The sequence below is a fragment of the Trichosurus vulpecula genome, chromosome 1, assembly GCF_011100635.1.
Source record: "Trichosurus vulpecula isolate mTriVul1 chromosome 1, mTriVul1.pri, whole genome shotgun sequence".
Taxonomy (NCBI): domain Eukaryota; kingdom Metazoa; phylum Chordata; class Mammalia; order Diprotodontia; family Phalangeridae; genus Trichosurus; species Trichosurus vulpecula.
The window spans coordinates 157,455,254-157,481,396 of NC_050573.1; the positions used below are offsets into that span (position 1 = coordinate 157,455,254).

General features: G+C 38.6%; 1 protein-coding gene across 5 annotated transcripts in view; it reads right to left on the reverse strand.

The window, feature by feature from the left end:
* Positions 1-26,143, reverse strand: part of SLC26A7 (solute carrier family 26 member 7) — a 278,008-nt gene that overhangs the window by 62,084 nt on the left and 189,781 nt on the right. For 4 of the 5 annotated variants that reach the window (XM_036741696.1, XM_036741699.1, XM_036741695.1 and 1 more), the window contains 4 exons: positions 24,655-24,807; positions 18,250-18,332; positions 10,528-10,675; positions 9,615-9,728 (listed from right to left, as the gene is read on the reverse strand). In XM_036741696.1, coding sequence (XP_036597591.1) covers positions 9,615-9,728; positions 10,528-10,675; positions 18,250-18,332; positions 24,655-24,807 — 498 coding nt within the window. The remainder of the gene's footprint in view (positions 1-9,614; positions 9,729-10,527; positions 10,676-18,249; positions 18,333-24,654; positions 24,808-26,143) is intronic. The other variant, XM_036741697.1, reaches the window with a different exon arrangement.

The following is a 26,143-nucleotide window of genomic DNA, read 5'->3' on the forward strand; positions in this document are numbered from 1 at the left end:
CCTCGCCTCTCTTTTCTTTTCTTTGTGCCTGACACAGAACATATTTAATAAATGTTTTCTGACTAAGTGACTGGCACAGATTCAGTTTCCTTCCTTGTAAATTACAGATGGTGGCAGCTAGATGAGGCAGTGGATAGAGTGTGGGGCCTGGGATCGGGAAGACTCTTCTTCCTGAGTTCATACCTGGCCTTAGACACTTACTAGCTATGTGATCCTGGGCAAGTCACTTAACCCTGTTTGTCTCAGTTTCCTCATCTATAAAATGAGTTGGAGAAGGAAACATTAAACCACTCCAGCATCTTTACCAAAAAAAACCCCAAATGGGGTCATGAAATGTTAGGCACAACTGAAAATGACAAATATAGGAACAATGATTACTATAATAACTCGTTCATACAGCTGGCCAGTATCATAGCGTGAGAAGTGTGCTCACCCTAGAAAGAACAATACTGGTTGTGAAGTCAGGAAAAAGTGCTCATTATATTCAATATACATTCATCCTTCTGAATGAAAGGGTAGCTCCCTAACAGAGCATGCTTGCTCAGACAAATGTAAGCCCTTTTATGCACTGTTTCCAATTCGAATTTCCCTCCTGCCTCCCATTGACTAGGTACTTCAGGGTTCACAGTCTATCTGAAAAACACCTAAACCCCACCCCCACATGGGTCTCCATTCCTGCCACATTCTTCATTTTCTTTATAGAATGACTTGTCATAAACTCTTTGATAAGAGGCTGAACTCAGGATGTTTTAAGTTTCCTTCACCATCAACATAAGAAGAGTCTTAACATTCAAAACAGTGTAGTAAAATGAAAATCTCCTCAGGCCTTTGGAGTTGTAGATTGGATCCAAAGTACAAGGAAGAAGTTGTTTGCCTTTAGATACGCTGATAAGAATGAAGTGTTAATCAACATTCCCAAAACCATCTCTCTAATCTATTTGTTTTTCTGCCTTCCCCAGCAAATACAAGACTTCTAGTATATTGCATATTTTCTGTGGAAACAGAAGTTCGGTTTATCTCTTATAGTAGAATCATAGATTTAGAGATAGAAGGTACCTGAGAGGTCCTCTAAGTCCAACAAACTCATTTTTATGCATGAGGAAACTGAGACCCATTGAGGTTAAATTATTCGTCCAAGGTCAAAAGGTTGACAGATGTGGGATTCAAACTCTGGTCCTCTGACTCAAAATCTAACATTCTTTCAATTGAGATTGATTGTCAAGAGTCTGGCAAACTTTTAATCACTCTATAAATGTCAGCTGTTATATATGAAGAAAGTAAAATAATTGGCAAACTGGAACACTCAGATACTGATACTGATAAAACATAATAGTTATGTAGCATTTTTTTGAAAGATAATGGGCAAACATGGCTCAGGATGAGAAAGCATAGAGAGATTATGAGTTATAATGGTAAAAAATACCTCAATAGGATCATAGATCCCTCTAAGTATCTTTTATTTATGGAGCTGACAAGATGGTATATAAAGATGAGCAGAGATTTGGAGCAGTGACTTTCTACAGCGAAAAATATTTAAGTAAAATTTCCAGAACATAGCAGGGTAGAGAGAGGGACAGCCTTGGAGCCTTTGGCTTCATTAGTAATCCAATCCAATTCAACTCAGTGACCATTTTTTAACTATAAACAAGGCACTGTGCTAGATGTTGGGGAAACCAAGAAAAGGAAACAGAATCAGGGGCCAAGTCAAAGCCATCTCAGCATAGCAATCCAATTCAATTCAATAAACACCCATTAAGCACATCCAAGTGCTGATGTGGTTTTAAAGTTGACATAAAACAGAGCTCTTGCCCTCAAGGTGTTTACAGTTTAGTAGCTCACAAAGCAACCTCTATAACGGATGGCACAAAGTTCCTTTGATGGTGAGGGTGGAAAGAGTCTACCAGTCCTCCATATTCAGTCACTTTGTTGATACACACACACACACACACACACACACACACACACACACGCTATGTTAGAGAAGTACCTGAATACCTATACATGGGTGTATGTCTGTGTGTGTGTACGTGTATGTAACACACATGAATATTTGGCCAAGATCTATGATAGCCTATTTTTGGGAAGCTCCTGGTATAGAAACCCCCTCCACTCATGCAGAATGAATGTGTGAATTAATAAGGCATTTATTAAGTATTTACTATATACAAAGCACCATGATAAGGGCTGGGGATACAAAGAGAAAAGTAAGACAGTTCCTGCTTTCAAGGAGACAACACATAAGGAAATTTTCCACTGCAAAGCAAGTGGAAAAGTCCCATAGTTCTTAGAGTACAATGGCAAAGCAGGTGTGAAGGTCTTGCTGAGTATGGTAAGTGCCTTGTTTGCCCTTGATCAGACAACTAGCATGCGTAAGAAGCAGACTCAGAAGCCAGGTCTTCCTGGCTTTCTAGCTACCCTTCCATGTTGCATCTCATTCCCTTGGATATAAAGGGGAAGATCAACAAGGCTAGAAATTCTAAGGAATGTTAGGTGCCAAAGAGAAGGCATTCTACACTACTAAATCATTTCTTTATTGAAACCATATGGAAGGAATTCATGTTTAGGTGTTTTCCTACAGTGTGAGTTTTTGCTTAGACCATAAATACAACAATCAATATATCATGAGAGTTCAGTGGTTGAGCATACGAGTAAGGCTTATGCATTCCACTGGGATGACACGGTAAAAAATAAATCCAGGCACAGGCTGCTGGTGGGAAATCAATGTTCCTATGCAAACTGAAGAGCACATACATAAGTGTATTAGAAGACAGGAGTCAGGAATGAATGAGTTGTAAATAATGCACATATATGCAACTTTCACTCAGGAAATACATCAGATAAATTTGAACCCCATAAAATAACCACCCAAAATGTGAAAGCTGCAAGATCTTAGAGTCCATTTAAGCCAACTCTCTTAAATGACAGATGAGAAAACTGATGCTCAGAGTGGTTACATGGGCCATCCAAAATAACAGCTAGTTCAAGTACTTGGCCTCCAAAATGATCCATCACTGTCATCATGGTCATAAGCTGAATAACATCAAAATGGAGCCACAATGAATAACATAGTCTATTGAAATAAAAAATAACCCATCTCTAATTAACATAGTGCTTTGTTTGGAATATGAAGTCCAAGACATGTGGATCTACACTAAGTTTAATAGACTATAAATGGGAAGTGAAAATCATTTCTATAGAAAATGTAACTGAACCTGGGGTTCAAGTATTCACTTTTCCATTAGTGGCTTGATCAACTCTGACACGGTATAAAGGAATAAGCATTGAATTGGGGGTTAAAAGACCTGAGTTGAAATCCCAGTTCTGCTGTAGAACTTATAATAATACATCCTTGGGTAAGTCATTGACCCCCCATGAGTCTGAATAAAATAAAAATAGAGATAATAATGCTTAAACTGCTTCTTTCAGAGAGTCTTTTGTGATGGACTAAGACATAAAATACTTTTAAAATCACAAACGCAATATAAATGTTAGCTATTGTTACAAAGCTCCAAATGAGCTAGACCATGGGAGCAAACAATTTGAGATAGCAAGCTTAATCCTGCCACAAACTCACTAGCCTGACCTTCCTTTGCTCTTGGCTCCAACATAGTGACATCAGTATATCTATTTTGCCAAAAGCCTCTTAGAGGTCTTGCCCTATGCAGCTACTTCCAAGTCATAGAAAACCTTTCAAAATATCGTGTCGTTGCCTATTAAAGTTTCATGCTTCTTCGTTCCAATTCACTCTCCTTATAAGGCTTGGGAACCTAAGAGCTAAAAGGACTGCCCTGCTTCCAAAGATCACAGAATTTGGTGATTATACATTTCAACCTGCTCATTTTACAAGGGTGATCAACCCAACAATTGGAGGAGGAAGCAAGCTCAATTCAACAGACATAATTTATTTATAAAGGACCTACTACCTCCAATGTACTGCCCCAGGAGCTAGAGATACAAAGACAGAAATGAAAACAATGCCAGCCTTCAAGTAGGTAAATTCAGCATAGATGGAAGATGCATGTAATTCCTATATCAGCTCCATTTATAGCAAGCATTCACTTACTGAAGCGTAACGTCAACTAGTCAACTTGTTGCTTACTTTCTCCTACAGTCCTTGTCCACACAGGGAAAGTCACAATGGCAGCAGGGATTGACAGAGTCAGGGCATGGGAAAGAGCCCATGACATCTGGTTCCTTATTTTTTTTTCTCCAGTGATAGAAATACCAGTCAAATCATCCATGCATTACAAAACCAATGGAGATTATATTATTTTAAAAACAATAAGGAATAATATTCCTTTTTAAAATTTTCTTTACAGAACCAAAATTCTCAACTATCCAACCATCCTTCACCACTTTAAAATGTCATACAATTATGATAACATACAGAGCATTAAGGTTTGCCAAGAACCATGTGAGGTAGGTAGTATCATTATTCTCATTTTATAGATGAGGAAACCAAGGTTCAGTCATATTAATTCTCTTGCTCAGGAATGCACAATTAGTATGTGTCCGAAGAAAGTCTGAACTGGTGACTTTCTGACTCCAAGTACAGCACTCTAACCCTTGTACCATGTTGCTTTATAGAAAATGGCTAAGGGAAAAAATGGTTTTTTCTAAGTGAGATCATCTGAGTGATTTTGAGCAAATGACACAGTCTCTAGAGGTCAATTTTCTCATCTATAAAACAAGGGGGTTGAATTAGATGACCTTTGAGGTCACTCCCAGGTCTAGATCTATGATCCTAAGATCAAACCTGATAATTTTCAAGGTTTAGTCTCAAAATATTTGAGACTAAATGATCACAAAATATTTCATGCTTTCCTCTTGTTAAATACTGGGAAATATTTATTACATACAGCTATCCTTGGTTTTCAGTGAGGATAGAGTAGATGTTATTATCTAAATGTGTAAGGCATGGAAGACTAATGTGTCCTATCCCAACTAGCCCCATTAGGGAGCTGGGTCTGTCAAGTAGGGAACTCAACTGATCTCCACAGCAAGGTCAGACTCAGGGTGTAATACAATGAGAGGCAGAAGTCTGATAGATACACAAGAGGAAATACCAGAATTCCAGAGCAGGGCCTGATCTCAAAGGCTATCTATCTAGTCCAATTCCCTCATTCACAGGTGAAGAACGGATGGTCCAGAAAAATTTTAACACCTGCTTGACCAAGAACCCCTTCAGCAGTCAAGTAGTCATTGTTACCACTTGATGTAACTTGTATAGGTCAAAGATCAACCAGTGGCCTTACACATGTGAGAGAAGCTTGCCCATTTGGCCAGTATATAGTCTCTCCATAAGGCAATAACTAAACCCATGATGGGTTTAAGCCAGATAGTGGTCCGGACATAAAGTCATAGGTCAACAACAGCAGAATGGAGAGAACAGAATCAAAAGTAGGGCTTCCAGACACCCCCTGGCCACCCAAGCTTCTCATTTGTGTTGCCATGTATGATAACAACCACACATTATCACTTAGCTTGATGAGCTGTTGTTGAAGCCTTCCCTGACTCCCCTTCTCCAGTGCTTTCCTGCTTTTAATTATTTCCAATTTATCTGATATATAGCTTTCTTTGCACATATTTGCTTGCAAGTTGTCTCCCCCATTAGATTGTAAGTTCCTTGAGGGCAGGAATCATCTTTTGCCTTTTTTTATATTCCCAGTGCTTAGCATAGTGCCTGGCACATAGTAGCTGCTTAGTTAACGTTGACTTATCTAAGACAGTGGCAGGCACTGTGTTCATGTCAAGGCACCTGGGTAAAGTGATCCTTTTTGGTACTTTGCTCTGGGAACCTTTAGGCTCACATCTAAATAGTTTCATATTTCCAAGGGTTTTTTGGCTACATGCAACTTTTGACCTTAAGAAAGATAATGCCTTATTAGGGATTGTTATCATATTTATGTCACATAGAAAAGTAGTTCCATCTGAAAGAGCATCTCTTAAATAGGACCTTTAAGTTTTGGCTTGTCTCTCCCAAACCATGTGAGCTATCAGGATGCCCATATAATCTTAATAGCTATGTGATGTTAAAAGGTCTGAAATGACTACCATGGGAAAGCATGCTAGATCTGGGTATGGACACAGAGTTGGATTCTTTCTCCATGTGACTGGATGGGAACTGTCATAGATTATAGGTCATCTCAGCAAGCTACATAGGATGTAAATGCAGCTTATTATCAGATGTTTTATGCTAGGACAGTATTTTTTCCAGTTTTTTTACTACTTCCAGGACCTAATAGGCAAAAAAATAATGAAGAGAGTTCTATTTCAAAATGCTTGGCAAGATTTTTATGTCTTAACCACTTGAGCTCAAGGGTTTTTTTATCCTCTCATATTCCTTACTGGATATAAACTATTGCCTTTCACCCACCCCTTACCATCTTTTATTATTTGCTTAAATGTATGCTGGACCAAAAAAAGAGAAGAGCTTCTGGGAATGAGCCTAGCATTTACATAGCATCTTAAGCTTTGCCAAGCACTTTATATACACACCCTCTCATTTGAACTTTACAACAAACCTATGAGATAGGTATTATGCATTATTAATCCAATTTTTAAGCTAATCAAGGTTTAGAAAAAATTAGTGACCTGCCCATTGTCTTACAGATTTATGGACAGGATTTGAATTCAGGTCTTCCTTACCCCAAATCTAGCACTCAGTTTACTATGCCATAGTACCTTTCCCACAGGAATAGAGAAATTAGAGAAGGAAAATCCCTTAGAGAACATCTGATCCAAAAATCTCCTTTTATAGTTGAAGAAACTGCAATCCAAGAAGAGGAAACTTATTTGTCCAAGGTCACACAAGTAGTTAATAGCAATGAAAGGATTTGAATCCAAGTCCTCTTACTCCCAAACCAATAACTTTTTATTATGTCACATGCCTATCAATAGATGAACCTAATTATATCAATTTCTTTGGGAAGTAAAATGGCAATGGAATCATACAAACTGAGGACTGGAAGGTTCTTTAGGTATTATTTAATCTAGTCCTCTCATTCCATAGGTGAAGAAATTAAGAAAAAGATTTTAGTGACTTGCGTCAAATCGCTAGGCTAGAGAGAGGCAAAACAGAGACTAGAACTCTGGTTTCTGACTCTGAGTCAAGTGGTGTTTCCACTACAATCCCCTGAAAAGTAGCACTGTCTATCATACACTCAACACCATTCACCACTGAAAACATATGCCATCAGCATGAATGTACCATCCCCAGAACCACAGGGTCTACACACAAAGGAGAAAAACTTCCCTGTTACACAAGGTGAGTATTTCAGGAGACATATTTCCTGGCAAACAAATACCCAAAATTGGCTAGGATATATGGGTATATAAGTTTAAGTTTGGGATACTAGAGTTGTATGTACAGTCAAACATGTTTCAATGAAATAAAACATGATGGCTCTTTAGAATCATGAAAACAGAGTAACTGGTTGAGTGACTGAGTTTTTCCACTTTTTGGTTGATTAAACAGTCACAGACCACAGTTATTTGCCAACTTATAGTACAGTAATCTTCCACTAATGTCTCACTTTGATGCCTTAGTACCAAATAGAACTGATCTTCTTTTACTCAAAATCTAAGCCAGGAGCAAGCAAACTATTTCAGGTTCTACTAAGCATGGCAGACTTTGAATAGGGCTTGTAATATAGCTTGTTTCAACCTGGAAAACATAACAATGCATTTAAAATTTGTTTTTTGTTACACGTAAAAATGCATGCCATGTAGTAACAGGCAGACATTCTCAGGGAATATTACTAAGAGGCTATTAATTCACCAACCATTTATTAAACACACTTATTAGATGCAAAGCAATATGCTACAAGCAAGGCTACCATTAGAAAAGCTATTGCTGCTGTTTTTGTTATTTTACTATTATTTTTAACGTTTACACCACATTTTTGTCTAAATATAGTCTGTAAAAACAAATTTTAAGGACTTAAAATAATTTCATTTTACTTTTTAAAAATGAATAACTGGAATTATTCTAGATCATTAACTGGCAGAATTATGACAGTTTTTAAATCTCCCATGGACCACTAGAGGGAGCTTTGATTATAATAATTGTTGGAGCAGCATTTTAGTCTAAAGGAGAGTTTTCATTTTTTCTGTAATTATCAGCTTAAATGTTGTTGGTAAATGCTTATAGGAAAGAAAAGGCATTCTTACAGGGCCAATTTAGAAAAAGGATGAAGTTTAAGCATGTTCAGAACTTGCAAAGAGGCTGATCATTATCATCTAAACTGCTGAAATCCAGATTCTACACCCACAACTTTTTTGAAAGAATTCTCCAAGGTCACCATTTGCCCTGCCCAAGAATGCCTTAGAGAACCAGGAAGGGCTGAGGTGTCACCAAAAAAAAGTTATTGCTGAACTTGTGACATAGTCACCTATATCCAGTTCTTTGCCTTATTCTGTAGCTAAGATCTCAGGCAGTTTACAGGCCAGTCCAATGCATCAGCGTTTCCAGGGAGATAGCCAACATGGGCAGACACAAGTATCATCACAAAGAGAAACTACCTAAGCAACTAGACTCCCCAGAACTGCCACTGTTCTGTTACAAAGAGGCTTCACTGGAACCTTTTGCTCTCTTTCCTTTCAATGCACACAATATGGTGGGCAAGCCTAAGACTAGCCCGGATGTTTAGTAACCTTACTTCTCTAGGCTTCCTACAAGTAGCCTCAGTGTGGGAGACAAGGAGGTGTCCTTACTGAGGCGATGGCAGCAGCTGCTACCCGAAAGGCTCATATGCAATTCCCTGATTATGGTAACATCAATGACCCATCAGGCCAATAAAACATCTCCTCTTCAGTGCTTCATTTGCTGATCTCTCCTCAGTATTTGGTACTATCATACACTTCTCTTCCTTGAGGATCTCTCCACTCCTGGATACTGTGACTCTGATTTCTCTTGGTTCTCTCCCCTGACCCATCCTTTCTGCGTTCTTTCACTAGGTCCCCTTCTTTCTTCCACCTTCTAGGTGCAAACATCAACCAGTGCTCTGGTTGTTTTGGTCTGTTTTCTCTTTTATCCCTAAACCCATTCCTTTGTCAACCTTGACGTCAATTAACCTTCTATGCAGATAACTTACAAAGCAGTATTTCCAACACCAACCCCTCTCCTGAGTTCCAGTTCCACATTTTTAGCCCCTCAAACTCTAAGTACCCCGAGATGAATTCACTATCTTCCTTTCTAAACTTACTACTCCTCTTCAATTCCACATTTCTAAAAAAACCACTGCAATTAATTCTTCTAGTCACCCGGGCACCTTGGAATAAGCCTCCTCTCCTATGTTTTTCCTTACCTCTCAGATTCTCTACTACTTGTACAGTAAAACACAAAATCCTTAGCAGGTGTCTAAGATCCTTTACAAACTGTACTCCATTCACCTTTCCAGTCTTATTTGTACTTACTTTTATGCACATGTGTTATGTACCCTCTCAGTAGAATATAAGCCCCTTGAAGGCAGGACTGGCACAGTGCCCCTTGTACATAGTGGGCACTTCATAAATGCTCACTGAATTAAATTTGTGGCACATTAAATCAAATCCCCAGGTTGCAGCTCCTGACACAGGACACTGCTGTCTCTCCTTTACTCCTATTAGGTTACCTGTGTCTTTGATCCAGTGCTATAGAGGCCTGCTGTTCTCCCCATTGCTGCAGCACTCGGTATACAAAAGAAAAAGGAAGGAATGACATTGCTGAGGCCATGAGCCAAAAACTCCTGCAAAGTTAAAAAGAGAATATGCAACTTAGCAGTCACAGGGAAACAGTTAAAGACACATTAACAACCTCTGTAAATAGCATTGGGGGACCACTTTTCAAAGCACAACGCTAAAGTCAGGACTTTCTGTTTGGGGAAATCTCTGAAGGTTTCAGCCTTAATCTGGAGTCAGAACTGTCCCTTGACAGCCTTCTGGAAAAATGTCTCCTGACTGTAACTGTTCTTACAGCTGGAAACAAGACACACAATTCAATTCGACTGAATAAACACTGACTGAGCAGCGACTTACTGTGTGTAATGCCCTGGGCTAAGCCCACCTGGGAGCTTGGCACCTGCCCCCCAGAGCTCACCTTAGAGTAGGGAGTACATTACAAAGTGTCATGTGGGAGAGGTACAGAAAAGACGCCATGAGAGTCCAAAGGAAGAAGGTGGCCATGCTAGTAGCCTTGGTGCCAAGGCACCTCGACTGGGGCCTTAAGGCCTGGGTAGGAATTCAACTAGTGAAGCAGTTAGAGGATGGCCATTCCACGGTGAGGCCCGGGAAGAGTAAAGGGGAACATGTGAAGTAAGGCTAGACAGTTAGGGGGGCATCATCTTGTTGAGAGTAAAGGGCTAAATGACCCTCCTGTCAGAGGCATATTGACTTAGAAAATCAATCAAGAATTTCTCAGGCTACAAGTTGGGAACTTCTGATGTAAGTCATTAATATAAATAAGGCAATTAGGAGAAGAGAGACAAGATTTCAGGGAAAGATGATGAGTTCTGGCATGGGATATCTGCAGGGTGAGAAGTACTTTACCTGGTTGTCATCAACTGAATATTTGAACTTTTTGGCAGAACCTTGGGCAAGGGCTAATGAGGCTACATAGCCAACTAGTGCAACCCCAAATGCTTCAGTGACAACTTCTGAAAGAATATTCATTGGGGGTGCCCTGGGTGAAGGAATTCTGCAGAAAGAAAAAACATATTGTTATCATTAACCACAGCTGAGATCCAGCAATTCCTTCTAATCAAATCAATTTACATAATGATCCTGTGGCTTACAGAAGGCAATTAAAATATATTACCACGAGAAATTTAAGTAGCATTGTCCTCAAAAACTATTTTCTTGATTGAGACATAGTTTTATGATAGAGAAGGGCATGAAGAAACTACATTGTAGCTCAAACTACAAATCAACATGCAGTCATGAAGTACCTACTACATGCAAGACACTGTTAGGCACTAGAAAAAATGAGGCAAAAACAATGAACAGTCCTTGACCCTAAGGAGTTTATATTTTACAGGGAGAATACAATCTGTACACAGATAAGTAAATACAAAGCCTATACAAAGAACTTCCATGGGCAGGAGGGTGCTAACAATTAGGCAGGAGAGGAGAAGGATTAGGAAAAGTCTTATAACAGAGATGGCACCTGGGTGGAGCCTTGATAAGGCTCTAAGTGAGGAAGGGTGGGGAGGATCCAGCAGATGTGGGTTATAATTCTGGCTCTGCCACCTACCAGCTGGATGATACTGAGACCTTCTCCGAAACTCTCTGTGCTTCAGTTTTCTCATCTACTGTTGTTGTTAAGTCGCTTTCCAGTTGGGTCCAACTCTCTGTGACTCCATTTGGGGCTTTCTTGGCAGACATACTGGAGTGGATTGCCATTTCCTTCTCCAGTTCATTTTAACAGATGAGGAAACTGAAGCAAACAGGGTTAAGTGACTTGCCCAGGGGCAGATAGCTAGTAAGTATCTGAGGCCAAATTTGAACTCATGAAGATGAGTCTTTCTGTGGTTCCAGGCCCAGTGCTCCATCCACTGTACCATGTAGCTGCCCTTTATTCTTACCAGGACATGGGGATAATGCCTATATCAGAGGGTTCTTGTGAGGATCAAATGAGATGAAAGATGTGAGGCCATTTTGTAAGCCAGAAAGTGCTATATAAATATAAAGAATATTATTAAAAAGCATTTATGTCCAGGGTATTATGGTTAAACCACAAAAATTCTCATAGGAATTTCCTGATTAGTTTTTGTTTTTCTTTTTAATCTGAAGAGTACCAATTCCATGTCGTTGCTTTCTGTTGTAATTTAAACCTTCTAAAATAATTACAGGAGTTAATTTGAACTTCATTCCTTCCTGTGAACACTAAAGTGCTATATCTCATGGTGTATATCTCCTTATTCAATCCACTGTTAAGTCTCAAATGAAATTGTGATTTTTAACTTAAAGCACTGCCGTTGATATGCAGTCATGTCTGACACTTTGTGACCCCTTTTGGGGTTTTCCTGTCAAAGACACTGAAGTGGTATGCCATTTCCTTCTCAAGCTCATTTTACAGATGAGGAACTGAGGCCAACAGGGATAAGTGACTTGCCCAGGTTATACAGCTAGTCAGTGTCTGAGGCCAGATTTGAACTTGGAAAGTCTTCCTGACTTCAGGCCTGTAACTCTATCCCCTGCACCACCCAGATGATGAATACTGAGGTATCTATCAACCTGTCATGAACAATAGGGAGGTCTGCTAACTACACAAAGAATGTATCTGAGATATGAAAAAAGTCCCAAGTTTTCTCAGACCTGATAGATGGACACATCTATCTAGTGATTAAAATACAGACAAATTATGCAACTAGAAGGAAGCTAGAAATCACTGGTAAAGAACAGGAAATCATAGGCAACAAACTTAAGCCACTAGGGGCATAGGTAGCATTTTCATCACTGCTGCAAAATGGGGCGGGGGGGGGAGATATCTAAATTCAGAAAGCAAAAAGTTGGTTTAAAAATGGTCTCAGTTTCCACATCCATAAAAGATAAAGATAACACTAAATGATCTCCAATATTCCCTCCAAGTTCAAATCTATGATCTTACAGTCTCAAGATGTCTTGGTTTAAAATACAGCAATATCACAGTCAATCAACAAGCACTGGATAAGTGGCCACTATATTCCAAGTACTTACTAGGTGTTGGTATTAACTCTAGGACAATAATCAAGTATGTTTAAGAAGTAAAATTTGTAGTCATTCAAATTTTATCAAGATGCCTTAAAACTGAAAATATAGGGGGCGATAAACTCTGTGTGGATGTAGATGTGTATACCATATCAGAGACAACAAAGAGTAGTAGATATGACATAAGGAAAATTAAAGAATAAGACCTATAATTCATAAGAGGCAGCATACAAAAAGAAGGGCACTAATAAAACTGTAGAATCAGATATCCACATACTAACAAACATTCTTTGAGTAGCAAATTAGGTGAATGAGAAATCTTAGTTCAAAGCAGAGAATTTTACATTAAAAGTGTCTTTGAAATCTGGTATCCACTGAGGTCCAATGTGACTTATAACTGGAATATGGTTACTGAAAGTTATACCTTGATAGAAGTGGTAGAATGTATTGTATATAAAAATATATACTCATAAGGAAATACAAGGGCTTGAATAGGTAAATATGATAGAAAGCATTTGGATGAGAACCAATGGAAGAAGCAACAGAAGTGACAATGTGGCAGGAATATATACGCTACAATTTGCTGAGCCAAAAGTAGAAAATGGATGAACTTGAAATATACAACAAAATTTGCCAGGACATACCAGCTAGATATCTACTTTAGCTCTTTCTTGGCTAAAAGTAAAGACAGGCCATAAATTCTTGACTTGTCTCAACTATAATCTAATTCCTTAAAATGTAATATATGTACATACATATATACACATATATGTATGTATGTGTGTATTTATACATACATATATACATACATATACACACACATATATATGCACGTGTGTGTGTGTATGTATGTATATGGAACTGATTCTAAACCAAACAGGAAAAACTGGTTTTTGAAGAATAAATAAAAGATCCCTATGCCATTTTTTATTTCATAATAGGTTAAGGAGGAGAAAGTAGGGCAAAATATGATGTACAAACAAGATTTTTAGGATGGATTTAAGAAAGTTCAGATAAAGAATAGGTAAGATGTCATGGCTTAAATTTCTATAGGGGATTTTGGCACAAAAGAGTTGGATTGCTCTTAAAACTCTGATAACACAAACATATGATTCTGATGAAAGAGAAAAGGCATAAAGAGAATTATATAAATGCATACAGCTTATTGGCCAACTTGGATTTTAAAGTATTTGAATAGGAGATGGAAGCAAGGACTGCTAATTAAGAATGAATATTAGCAAGTGATAGCACTCTGTAAAAGCAGTACTTAAAACATAAAAAAGCTAATGTTGGTGATTAGTGCCAATAATAGCAAAAAAGCAATTTTTAAGCTATGTTGGAGTCAAGAGCCACATTTTTTTAAAAAGGGGAATGGGGTAAGAGTGAAGTATGATAGGAACAGATGATAGAGAGAAAGCAGAACTATTCATTTCCTATGTTTTCTCTACAAAAGAATGATTTTCAGGAAAAGCAAAGATAGAACAAAAAAGCTAACAGATTTGATAACCAAAAGAAATGAGATGTTAAAAAAGAACCAAATTGCACCCATTTAGATGAATTTACCCGATTTGGGGTAATGCTAACTCAGTAACCTAGATAAGCTATATTTCAGGGTACTGAAAGAACCAGTGGATTTGAATTGCAAAATCATGAAGAAAAGTAGAGGTGCCACAAGACTAAAGATAGACAAATGTCCTAATTTTCCCCCAAAAGGGCAAAAGGTAATTTTTTCAACTCTAGGCTGGCATAGTTGATTTCCATTCACGGCAAAAATCAAAAGAATATTATCAAGAACACAGTTTGTGAGTATTTGGAAAGGAAAGCAGTTAGTTATCATTAAGAGCCAGCATGAGTTCAATAAGAAGAGTTCATACTAGACTAACCTCATTTCCTTTTTTGACAAGATTAGTTGACTCAATCAAGAGAATATTATAGACAATATGTCTGGATTTCAGGAAAGAATTTGAAAAAAAAATCCTTTTACACAAGATGGAAAGATGTGGGCTAGATGATAGGATATTTAGGTGGATGCAAAACTGGGTTCCAAGCAAAACAAGTATTTGGCTTTCTTCTCTGCGATCCATGTCTCTATCACCTACTACAACACTTGGTGCTGGTCTTTATTCTGTGGCAATGTATGGTGGATTAGTTCTTTTTATCATGTTCCTTCTATATGATACCCCAAAAGTCATCAGGCATGCAGAAGTAGTGCCAATGCATGGCACAGAAAGATATGACCCCATTAACTCGATGATGGGAATCTACGGTCTTCATGACTAAAATAAGTCACTTAACCTCTCAATAATCAAGCAATTTTCTAAGACTAAATTAAAGTTGCCAATTTGAATTGCTAGAGCTCTCCAGACTAATGAAAGTACAGGTCACAGGGCGGAAAGAAAATGACACAGATTGACAGTCCCATATAGTTCTGATAGGTCAACATACCAGTTATAATATAAATAAACGTGTTAGAATAAATACAAAGGCAAGGCAGTGCTAAGAAGGTAGTTTAATCCCCATGTGCAATATTAACCTTCTCACTGGAGAGCCTATAAAGTATTTGAAGGAGCTGGGGGTGGTTTTTTTTTTCTTAGAGAAGTCCTAAGGTAAGGTAGGGGGAGCATGATAGCTATCTTCAGGTATCTGAAGAGCTGTCCACTCAATCATAATTGTTCTGTTAGGCCATAAAGGGCAGAAATAGAAACAAAGTATTAAAAGTAGAATGGGCTGCCCTGGTAGGTAATGAGCTCTCCCATCATTGTAGGTCTTCAAACAGAGGCTGGATGACCTTGAAAGAGGTTAAGTATGGTATGGAGGAGATTCTTTTCCACATGGAAGTTGTACTAGATAGTCTTTGAGGCCCCTTCCAACTTTTGAGATTATAGTACCTGAACATTCATTATGTTACTTCTATTGAATGGGTATCATTTTTCTTACATACAATCAGGCATTTACAAATGTTTTCTTCTGGCCCACCCAATTTACAGTAAAAAATGTGACTCATTTCCAGGTCTTCCTAACTTGGGAAATTCTTTCTTTTTGAGCTATTGAAACCATCTTTGAAATAAATGGAAAACAGGGCAGAGGTGGAGGAGGAGAGCAGGGCAGAGGGTCTAGTCTTTGTACATTCGACCAGGTCGGGAGGCCAGATACGCTGCTGAACTGACCAGCAGAAGTGAGCATTTCAAAAATAATCAGTGAATCTGCTGCGACATCTTGCTGGCAGCAAGGTTTGTGTGTCTCCAGGCCCTGACTCTACCTTCCTGGACTCTCCACCCAGCACTCACCCTGACCTCTCATGTTCTGAGGAATTCCATTCTAAAGACAGATAAATGGCTCTGGTAATCCAATAGGGGCTATGCTACCAAATCAAGACTTGGGGTCAGATGCGGAAAAACTGGCCAAGAAATTAAGGAAACAGCATTCCAACCATCAGCAGAAAGAATGTTTAAAATTGATCGCATGGGAAGATGGTTTGTTGCTGGAGGAGCTGCTATTGGTCTTGGAGCACTTTGCTTCTAAGGCCTGGGAATGTCAAATGAGATTGGGGCTATTGAAAAAGCAGTAATTTGGCCACAGTATGTGAAGGGTGGAATTCATGACACCTATGTTTTTCACAGGGAGTGTTGGTCTAACAGCATTGTCTGCCTTAGCAGTTAGCTGATCATCTGTTTTAAAGACCTTTATAATGAAAGGGTTTTGGTTGACAATTGGAGCAAGTTCTGAAGCCATGATTGGAGCTGGAATGCTGGTTCAGTCAATAACATGAATGGAGCCCAGGCCTAAAACATCTTGCTTGGATGTTCCCTTCTGGTGTTATGGGTACAGTGGTGGCCCCTCTAACTCCTCTGATCCTCAAAGCTCTTTGCTACACAGCAGGCATTGTGGGTGGCCTCTCTACTGTAGCCATGTGTGCTCTGAGTGAAAAACTTTTAAACATGAAAGCAGCAGTGTGAGTGGGCCTGGGTGCTGTTTTTGTTTCTTCTCTGGGATCTATGTTTCTATCACCTACCACTACACTTGGTGCTGGTCTTTATTCTGTGGCAATGTATGGTGGATTAGTTGTTTTTATCATGTTCCTTCTACATGATACCCCAAAAGTCATCAGGCATGCAGAAGTAGTGCCAATGCATGTCACAGAAAGATATGACCCCATTAACTCGATGATGGGAATCTACATGCTTACACTAAATATCTTTATGCAAGTAGCCACCATGCAAGAAATTGGGAGCAACAGGAAGAAATGAACTGACTGCATTTTGAACCATCCAAACCTTGTTTATGTTCTTGGTGTGTATACTTATTAAATTGTTTCTTGCATAAGCAGCTCTGGTTGAAGTCAGAAGTTCAGAATCACTTCAGCATGGTTAAGATATTCCAGTACAATGCAATGCTTCAAGTTCTACCTTTCTCAAGAATAAATTTAGCACTTCTCTTGCAAATAAGCACATAAGCTTCCCAGTTTTCATCTTTGAGTAACTGCTAATGGAAAAGGATCAAACTTTTCAGAATTGCCACTTTATTCCAACATTCTGTTGATTGTCCAGATTTTTACTTGTTTCATAATATTATTTTACAAAGACTCTTAGAAACATCCACAAAGGAGTCAAATGTGTACAAGAGACAGCCCCAGGGTTGATGGAAAGGACCTGCCTCTAGTTTTAGATTCAGTAGTAAGAGTGTTTAAGGGATTGTCACTTGCTAACTGGCAATGGATAGGGTTTATCTGGTCTAGTTATTGGCATACAGCTGTCTTTAACATAATTAGCACCCATTTGATATTTTTAGATGAAACATCTACCCTAAAAAGAGAGCCAAGTATCAATGTGACAGTATCTTTGGAATATCAATATAATACTCATATTTCAAGTATAGGGAAAGCATTTTGGCAATCCATCTAGTCTCAAAATGTTAACCTCCCCCGAATATTTCTATCATAGTTTATATTTGTAAGTTCCATTTTTGAATCATCTAGAACTATTTATTCTGAGACATATTTTGCTTTAAATTTAAAGCTTCAAAAGTATTAAATAGGCTGCCTATTGCAACCGTGCTACAGTAAGTTTATGGATACATTACAGATGTGGCTTTTTCAACATAGGTCAAAGATTGTAGCTTATCTTTGTCTTTTATTTTTTAAAGAGATCCTATTTGTTATTTAGGACGTAGAATCACTTTCCTCTACAGCACTATCAGAGATCAATGTTACTGCATTCTTCCCTACTAAATGTTAAATTTAGAGGCCAAATTAGTTGTGTCTTCATAATATATTGTTTTTATTCATGTTAATTTTTCCACAGATTTCCCCCCTTGGTCCATTATTAATGTAGAAACAACTTCTTTGTAAGTAAAGTTTGTATATTTATGACACATTTGGAAGTGTTTTTTTAATGAATGAAATTGAGTCTATAAAATTATTGCAATGATATAATTATTTCTGGCAAGATGTACTTACCACCAGCTATCCAGAAATAGCTAATCTATTCATTGGAGAGATATGGTATACTTATTTCTGAAATAATAAAGATCTGGCTTGAAAAAAAGAAAGAAATGACAAATATAAGCAAATAAAGACCACATTACCCATCTGGAATATGTCCCACAACATCCAATCCGTAGGTATATTCCATGTTGGCACAATAGCAAGCAAATGATGCAGCAATAATCTATTTGATTAAATAAAAAAGAAACATTAAAGACTTCACAGATACTCAATAACCAGCTGAAAAGTAAACATTTTTATGTTTCCTTGTATTTTTAATGAGAAAACATTTGCTAGGTAGATACTGGGATTTGTTGAGAAAAATTACATTTTAAATCAAGGAAAAACCAACACGACTGATTTCTAAGTACAATTGCTAGTTAACCCTATTGTTCCTCAAAACAGTATCATCCATAATTTTTTTTACTAAATCCCGCGTATAATAATTGTAACTCATTTCCATAGCACTTCGAACTTTACAGACATGACCTGCCCTCCCAACTTTGTGAGGCAGACAGTATAAGTAATAGCACGCTCATCTTCCAGAGGATGAAACCGAAGCTAATCAGGATAAGTTAGGTGTCTTGCCCAAAATCATACTGGTAGTGAGTGGCACAGTGAGGATAAGTCCTACATGCGGGTACTTAAACTTTTTGTGTGTCATGGACTCCTTTGATAGTCTTGGGAAACCTATGGACCCCTGTGTCAGAATAATGTTTTCAAGTACATAAAATGAAATAGATAAGATCACAAAGGAAACCAAAGGTAATGAAAGTAAACATGCATTTTTTTTCTTACACCAGTTTACAAATCTCCTGAAATCAATCCACAGAAGAGGTCTGTGAATCCCAGGTTAAAAACCCCTGTTTTATTTAAAGTATACCACACCCCATACTCTGTTTGTAGTAGCACATTCAAAAGTTACTAGAGGGGCAGCCAGGTGGCACAGTGAGTAGAGCACCGGCCCTGGAGTCAGGAGTACCTGAGTTCAAATCGGGCCTCAGACACGTGACACATTTACTAACTGTATGACCTTGGGCAAGTCACTTAACCCCAATTGCCCTGCCTTCCCCTTTGCAAAAAAAAGTTACTAAGAGATGTACATGGCCTGGAAAGACAAGACCATAGATTGGGCACTCAAGGGGGACTTTATGAGATCACATAATCCAACCATCTCATTTTTACAAATGAGGCAACTGAGGCTAAGACACAAGTCACACAGGTTGAAAGAACAGAGCTTTAATTTTAATTCAAGTGCTCTCCCTCCAAATCCAGGTTTTAAGAATAAAAGATACCATCCAGGCAAGTCCATTAGCCTATTCAGCTCAGCATTCTGACTGGCAACTTTTTGTCTTTTAGGCTGCTTGTTATTATAGTTACCTCATTAAATAAGAAAACTGTTAACTTACAAAAGTACCTAACAGAGGTATCATCTAAAATCTACTGATCACTGAAGGGCTTTAGTTATTTAGTGAGAAGTTGGGTAGACATCAAGAAATTTGTTCAACACAACTGGCTAACCTTTGCAAAAACGATTATGAATTTTCCACATGTCACTTTAGATTTGTCTTCTTTGTGTTGTCTTTAACTAACATTATAAACTTCCATAGCATTGGGAGAGTGTTCCCTTTTAGTCACAAAACAAGATCAAAATAAAACAAAACCTAATATATTCCAAAGTTGACATTCAATAACTCGTGACAATAACAGCTCTATTGTTAAAAAAAACAGTACTGAGAATGTGCCTTAAAATATATCCTTACCTCCCATATAACTATAACCAGATTGACACTGATGGAAACTCAATCAATGAATTTTATTGGACTATAATTCAAAATCATGAAAAGCTGGTCCCAAGGTAAAGAAATTATACTAGCCTTACAAAAGGCGATGCTCCATAGATGTGAGACTTTGTCAGCTGTTACATCTGTAATACATGCAGCAGAAGTCACATAGTCAAGATATTGAGTTACCCTAACCTGAGTCACTGAATTGGTCTCCCACAGATAGTGATTCACCTTTATCACTTTATCACTTCAGTGTCCCAAAGTGAGTCAGACCTCTTGTAATCAGTGCAACCTTACTTTATATTCAGAAGTGATGGGCATCCCTTTTGTTTGTACCAAGTTTGCTTTCTGGATTCCACAGTAGTGTAATAAAATCATATCCATCTCCAAAAAAGCATTTACAAAACATGTATTTGCACCTGGCTTTGGTCTAATCTATGTTATATGGTTGTTTCTCTCAAGATAGGCCTCACAAAAGGCAGCAAAGCAGAAAGTGCTGGTCTGCCCACAGGGAGATGGGGAGTTTTTTCCTCTTCTAATGACCTGTGTGATATTAGGTAGTTCATTTCCACTCTCTGGGCCTCAGTTTCCTCATATGTAGATGAAGAGTACAGAACAGATTCCTTGCAGCTATACAATTCTAATAAGAATAATGGAAGAGTCCTCTGCCCCTATGGCTCTTTCCTCCAGTCAGTTACTTTTAAAACCTCCATTCTTCCTTCATTCTTCTCTGAGCCCACTCCTGACACTAGACTTCTTCCTTCTACCCTGGCCCCCTGTTTTTAAGTTTCCTTTTATGTGCTGCATTCCCACCCAGCCCCCTTTGAATGTAAGCTCCTAGAGAGCAGACACCGGTTTCCTTTTTACTTCTATTCATGTTTCTCATGCTTAGCTTAACAAATGCTGATTGACTTGACTTGTTGGCTTTCTATATGCACTGTCAGAGCTACCTCACTCTAAGTGAGTACCTGAAAAGGCCTTAGCCTAAAAGGGCCAGGGTATCCCATTGCATCCTAGGTCATCTCCAGTCATACTGATGACTATCTGGTCACTGGATCCGGATGGCTCTGGAGGAGAAAGTAAGGCTAGCAAGACCTTGCACAGCCCTTCCTCACTCAAATCAAAGTCAACTGCAAATAATATCATCATTTCCCTGATGTCATGGTCCTCTTCGAAAATAAAGGACAACCACAAGAACCTCTAAGGTAGGCAGATCAAATACTACTGTATTCACTCCATGAAAGTGGAAAGTGAGTCTCAGGTGGACATTAGAGAGCTCCTCCCTGATCCTCCACTTAAAGAGGGGGCCCAGGACAGCCATCTCATAATTTCCCACTCAATTGCAGGTCTCCATCATGCCCCATGCCTGGTACTCTTTGTCTCCTAACTTCCCCATTCCCTTAAGTGTTTTTGTATGTTTCCCCCATTAGAATGTAAGCTCTTCTCGAGGGTGGGGACAGTCTTTTGCCTTTCTTTGGACCCCACTGCTTAGCAGAGTGTCTAGTACCTAGCAGGCACTTAATAAATATTTATTGACTAATAATAGAACTTACATATCTGAGAGGTACTTCATTTCTCCACCTGGATATTTCAAAGAAGAATAAATAATACTGAAGATTGCTATAAACACGTGTATATTTTTGGTGAGTCCAAATAGCCTTAGTGGTTTAATATCTTAGAGATTTGGGGGGGGGGAATCATCTTTCTATGAAATACCTCATCAAAATACATTCTGTAAGGACAATTTTCCCAACTGCCAGTTTTCAAATCAACAAACATATATTAACTTCCTACTATATGTAAGGTACTATGACAGACCCTAGAAAGAGATTAGAAATGATGCAGAAACTTCTTACTTCAAGGAGCCTACTGAATCATGAAGAGTAGGAAAGGGCAAATAAAATGACATAAAATAGTATCTACTAAGGACAAAGGAGAACCAAGAGAACTGCTATGAGAGAGTGGAGAGCAGAGGAATGATAGGGTCATAAATCTAGAGCTGGAGAGGACTAGAGAAGGGTCATCTAATCCTCATTCTACAGAAAAGGAAACATGAGCCCACAGAGATGCCCTGATTTGCCTAAAGTCATACAGGTAGAAAGCATCAAAAGTAAGATTTGAACCCAAATCCTCTCACTCCAGAATAGGTGCCCTTTCTACACTACTCCACAGCATCTCTTTAATCTGGAGGTACTGAGGAGAAAGTAAGGAAGGGGGAGGGTCAGATAAGGATTTTTGGAAAGGGCAGCATCTGAAATGGATATTTGGGACTTGGAAGAAGGGATGGATATCACAATAATAGACATAAATTGGGGAGGGAGGTGGTATTTTTTCTAAAAACTGAAAATAGAATAAAGGCAAAAGACAGAAGAGGGGTAGGATGACAGGAAAGGAAGGGAATAAGCATTCATAAAGCATCTACTATGTATCAGGCACTGTGCTAAGTACTTTTTACAAATACTATTTAATTTGATCCTCACAACAACTCTGCAAGGTAGGTGTTCTTATTTTCTCCATTTAGCAAACAGCGATTAAGTGACTTGCCCAGGGTCACAATCTACTAAGCATCTGAGGCCAGATTTGTATTCAGGTCTCCCTGACTCCAGGCCCATCATTTTATCCACTGCGCCATTAGGTTGAGAACAAGGAACAAGGAATAGTGTGATATGCCTTGCATGTAGAGTGGAAAGGAGGGGCCAGATGTGAAAGAGATTTTAGAAGCAGAAATGACAGGATTTAGAAAATTATTAAATGTGTGGAGTGAAGGAGAGGGAAGATTCAAAGATGTTCTGAGATTGTGAGTACGAGTAACTTGAAGCATGGTGAATCCATTGTTGTTTATCCTTTGTTTCAGACAAGGACCCACATCACAGGGTGAGGTCTTTACTTGTAAATGAATTGCATTTAAGTGAGACAGAGTTGCACAAAGTTGTCAGCCTTCATTCTCTCTTGCAGAGTCATAGAAGTTCAGTAGCAGGACAAAAGTCAGGATGACTGGAAAAGGCCCAGGATGCAGCGGATGACCTTGGCTTCCTGGATGTCTCAACAAGCTCTAAGTGCTCCACAGTACCTGCTTCAGCTGCTTTCATGGCTGTTCAGGACAAACTGTTCTCATCCTCCCATTCTACCAGGGAAAGTCTTCACATGCTTGGGATAGACATCCCTCTAACTCACTGATGTGTCTGAAGCCCACTGGTTACCCCCAATGATGTTAATGGTGAATCCACTAACAAGGATATAGAAGGGATGGGAAGGGCAGAGTTAGTGGGGAAAGATGACAAGTTCAATTTTAGATGTGTTGAGTTTAAGATGCCAGTAGGCCATCTAAGTAGGGCTCTCCATAAATAGTTGGACATCTGAAATGCGCTCTGGAGAAAGAATGAGAGAAGAGAGGTGGGAAGTAAAAAATAGATATTCAGGAGTGATCTGAATAAGGGAGATCCTTGAAGACGTGGTAGAGAATGAAATCAACAAAGAAAGCAGAGTGAAAAAGAGAAGAGAGTCTAGGATAGAACACAGGAATTCCCATGTTTAAGGGTCAGTTAGAAGACAAGAAATTGGATAGAGACAGAGAGATGAGAGGAGAATGATGACAGTCAACGTCATCAAAAACTAATATTGGGAGAGTATCAAGAAGGTGGGAGTTGTCCACAGAGTAAACTGTTTCAGAAATGGCAAGGAGTGTGAGGGTAGAAAAAAAGTCATTGGATTTGATGATTAGGAGGCCTACAAGTAACCTGGGAGAGAGAAGTATCAGTAGAATGATAGGAGTGGAATTCACAGTGAAAAGAGTTGAGGAAGAGAAAGGAGTGATGAAGAGGGGCTAGCAAGTGCATATCACTCTCTAGTTTTACAAATTAATGGAATTTCTATAAAATACTGAAACTATAAAGGGATATCATAATGATATAAATGATCATTTAAGAATGACTCCCAATACACATTGAGACTAAATGTTTATTAATCCACTAATTTTAATTAGCAATCAGTCAATGAATTGGGAGACCTTGCTAGCATTGACACTTCTTGACCTAATAGTTTTGTTTTTTTTAGCTGTGGTCATTTAAGGCTTTTCAAACATCAAAATCCTTTAAAAAAAAAGCAAATATTCTTAGAAGTAAATGTTAAACATTAGAAAAATTTGGACCCTTTTCCAGGTTCCACAAACACCACCTTACTATGCTAACAGTCCCTGATTAACACAGTAGACATCAAAGATAAAAACACCACTATGCAGATAAAATAAGTTCCAACATGGGCCCCATTGACAAATTTTAATTTGCCAGTCATTTATATCTTTTTGCCAGTTTCTTGGACATTAGCCATGACATCTATATGCCAGATCAGTAAAATACAGATTTTCAACACCATCTTCATATTGCTTTGCCAGTTATAATGCCCACGACTTTTCGAGTATAGCCTTCAAAAGAGTCTCACAGTACTACGATCTTAGGCTGTGTTCTTGTACTTGTGTGATAAATCACAAACATATGAGCAATGCTTTATAAATTGGAAACATATGTGACTTCTTTTTTTAATTATTTACTCAAACTGTTTCCTGTTCTTACATTAATGTATAGCCACGCAAATTAGTCCTGCCTTTAATGAGAGGCAGGTGTAGCTGTGGGTAACCATAGACAACATAGTAAGCATTGGCAGATTCCTCAAACAACTGTGAGCTTTGTACTCAGAAATCCTAATAGTTGATTTCCTACTTACCAGAACTAAATCGACAGGAAGGACAACTTTAATTTTCCTTTTAAACTGTTCATTGAGCTCTTTAACAAGAACAAGCACCACGATGCTGAGCAAGGACAACAGCAGAGCTTCTAATTGAACCGACTTGATGTTTTCAAAGACATAGGCATAGATCTACAGGGACACAAGAACAGAAACACACAGAAACAAAATTACTGGGGTTGTTCATCAACACAAAGCTGCCACATACCAAGCTCTGGACTCAGAGATGTAGCAATAGTTTGCTTAAGGGCACTAATCACACTGAGGTAGTACAGTTGGTATCAATAGCATCTGCATCGTTACTTTTGGCTCTCTGTACAGAACAATCCAAGCTATTCCTTTGTGGTGGTTCTCTACAAAGGCACTGCTGGAGTGGTTGATGCTTTATGTATATCCATCAATCATACCACCAAACAAATGGAGCATGAGAGATTAGTTGAACCCCAAAAGACTACAAACAAAAAAATTCCACCTGTTACTCTCTCCCCTCCTTTGCCAAACTGCAAAAAATATCTTAACTGTATGTCCCCTCCCTACTACCACTTTCTACCTTTTGCACTAGAAATTATAATTAAATCAACAATATCATTATTTTTGCATATCAGGGCATATTAGTTGACTACTCTATGGATCAACTTGCCATCCTTGTGACACCCCAGACCAAAACTCTCTTCCCTGGTGTAACAACAATGCTGCTTACAGCTGCTGTGAAGGTGTAAGACCAACAACACCAGCACACAAGAAGGCTGCTAGCACAGGTTCTTTGATCTGCTTTTCTAAGGATTTACAATCTCACTTGAACTAAACATACATATATCATTCACTTAGTTCAGGGGAAAAAGTCAGCACCCTGAACTTCAGAGAAAACACAAACAGAATTATAAGCAGAAATTATATAAACAGAGGAAATAACACAAATCAGCAGACAGGGCTTCTGTCTGTCCATAGCAATACATACATAGTTACCACAGAGAGAAAACCACCAACACCTTAACAGCTACCCAGAGGCTTGTCTGGCCAAATCACACAAAAACTCTTCCAATGAGTGAGGCCCAAAGCAAAATGCTACCCTCCAAGTATATATATACTTCTTCAGGGTCAGGGGATGTCACAACCATGTGACTCAAACTCATGTGACTTAGGCTTTCTCTTGACTTAACCAGGTCACCAAAGACTCTTGATTCAAAGACTCGATTCAAACAATGGCAAGACTCAGTCAAAGGCACTTGAATGCCTTAGTGCTAAGAAGCACTCCAAAAGGAAAAACAGCAAAAAGTCCCACTTTGCTTGTCCTTACACCTGGATACCACTCCTTCTTAAATGCATTTTTCTTTCCAATTAGAATGCAAGATACTTGATGACAGGGACAATCTCGGTTTTGAATTTGTATCCCTAATACCTAGGATATTGCCTAGGACACATATGAAGTGCCTAATAAATGCTTATTCATTCATTCGATATTTTCTGA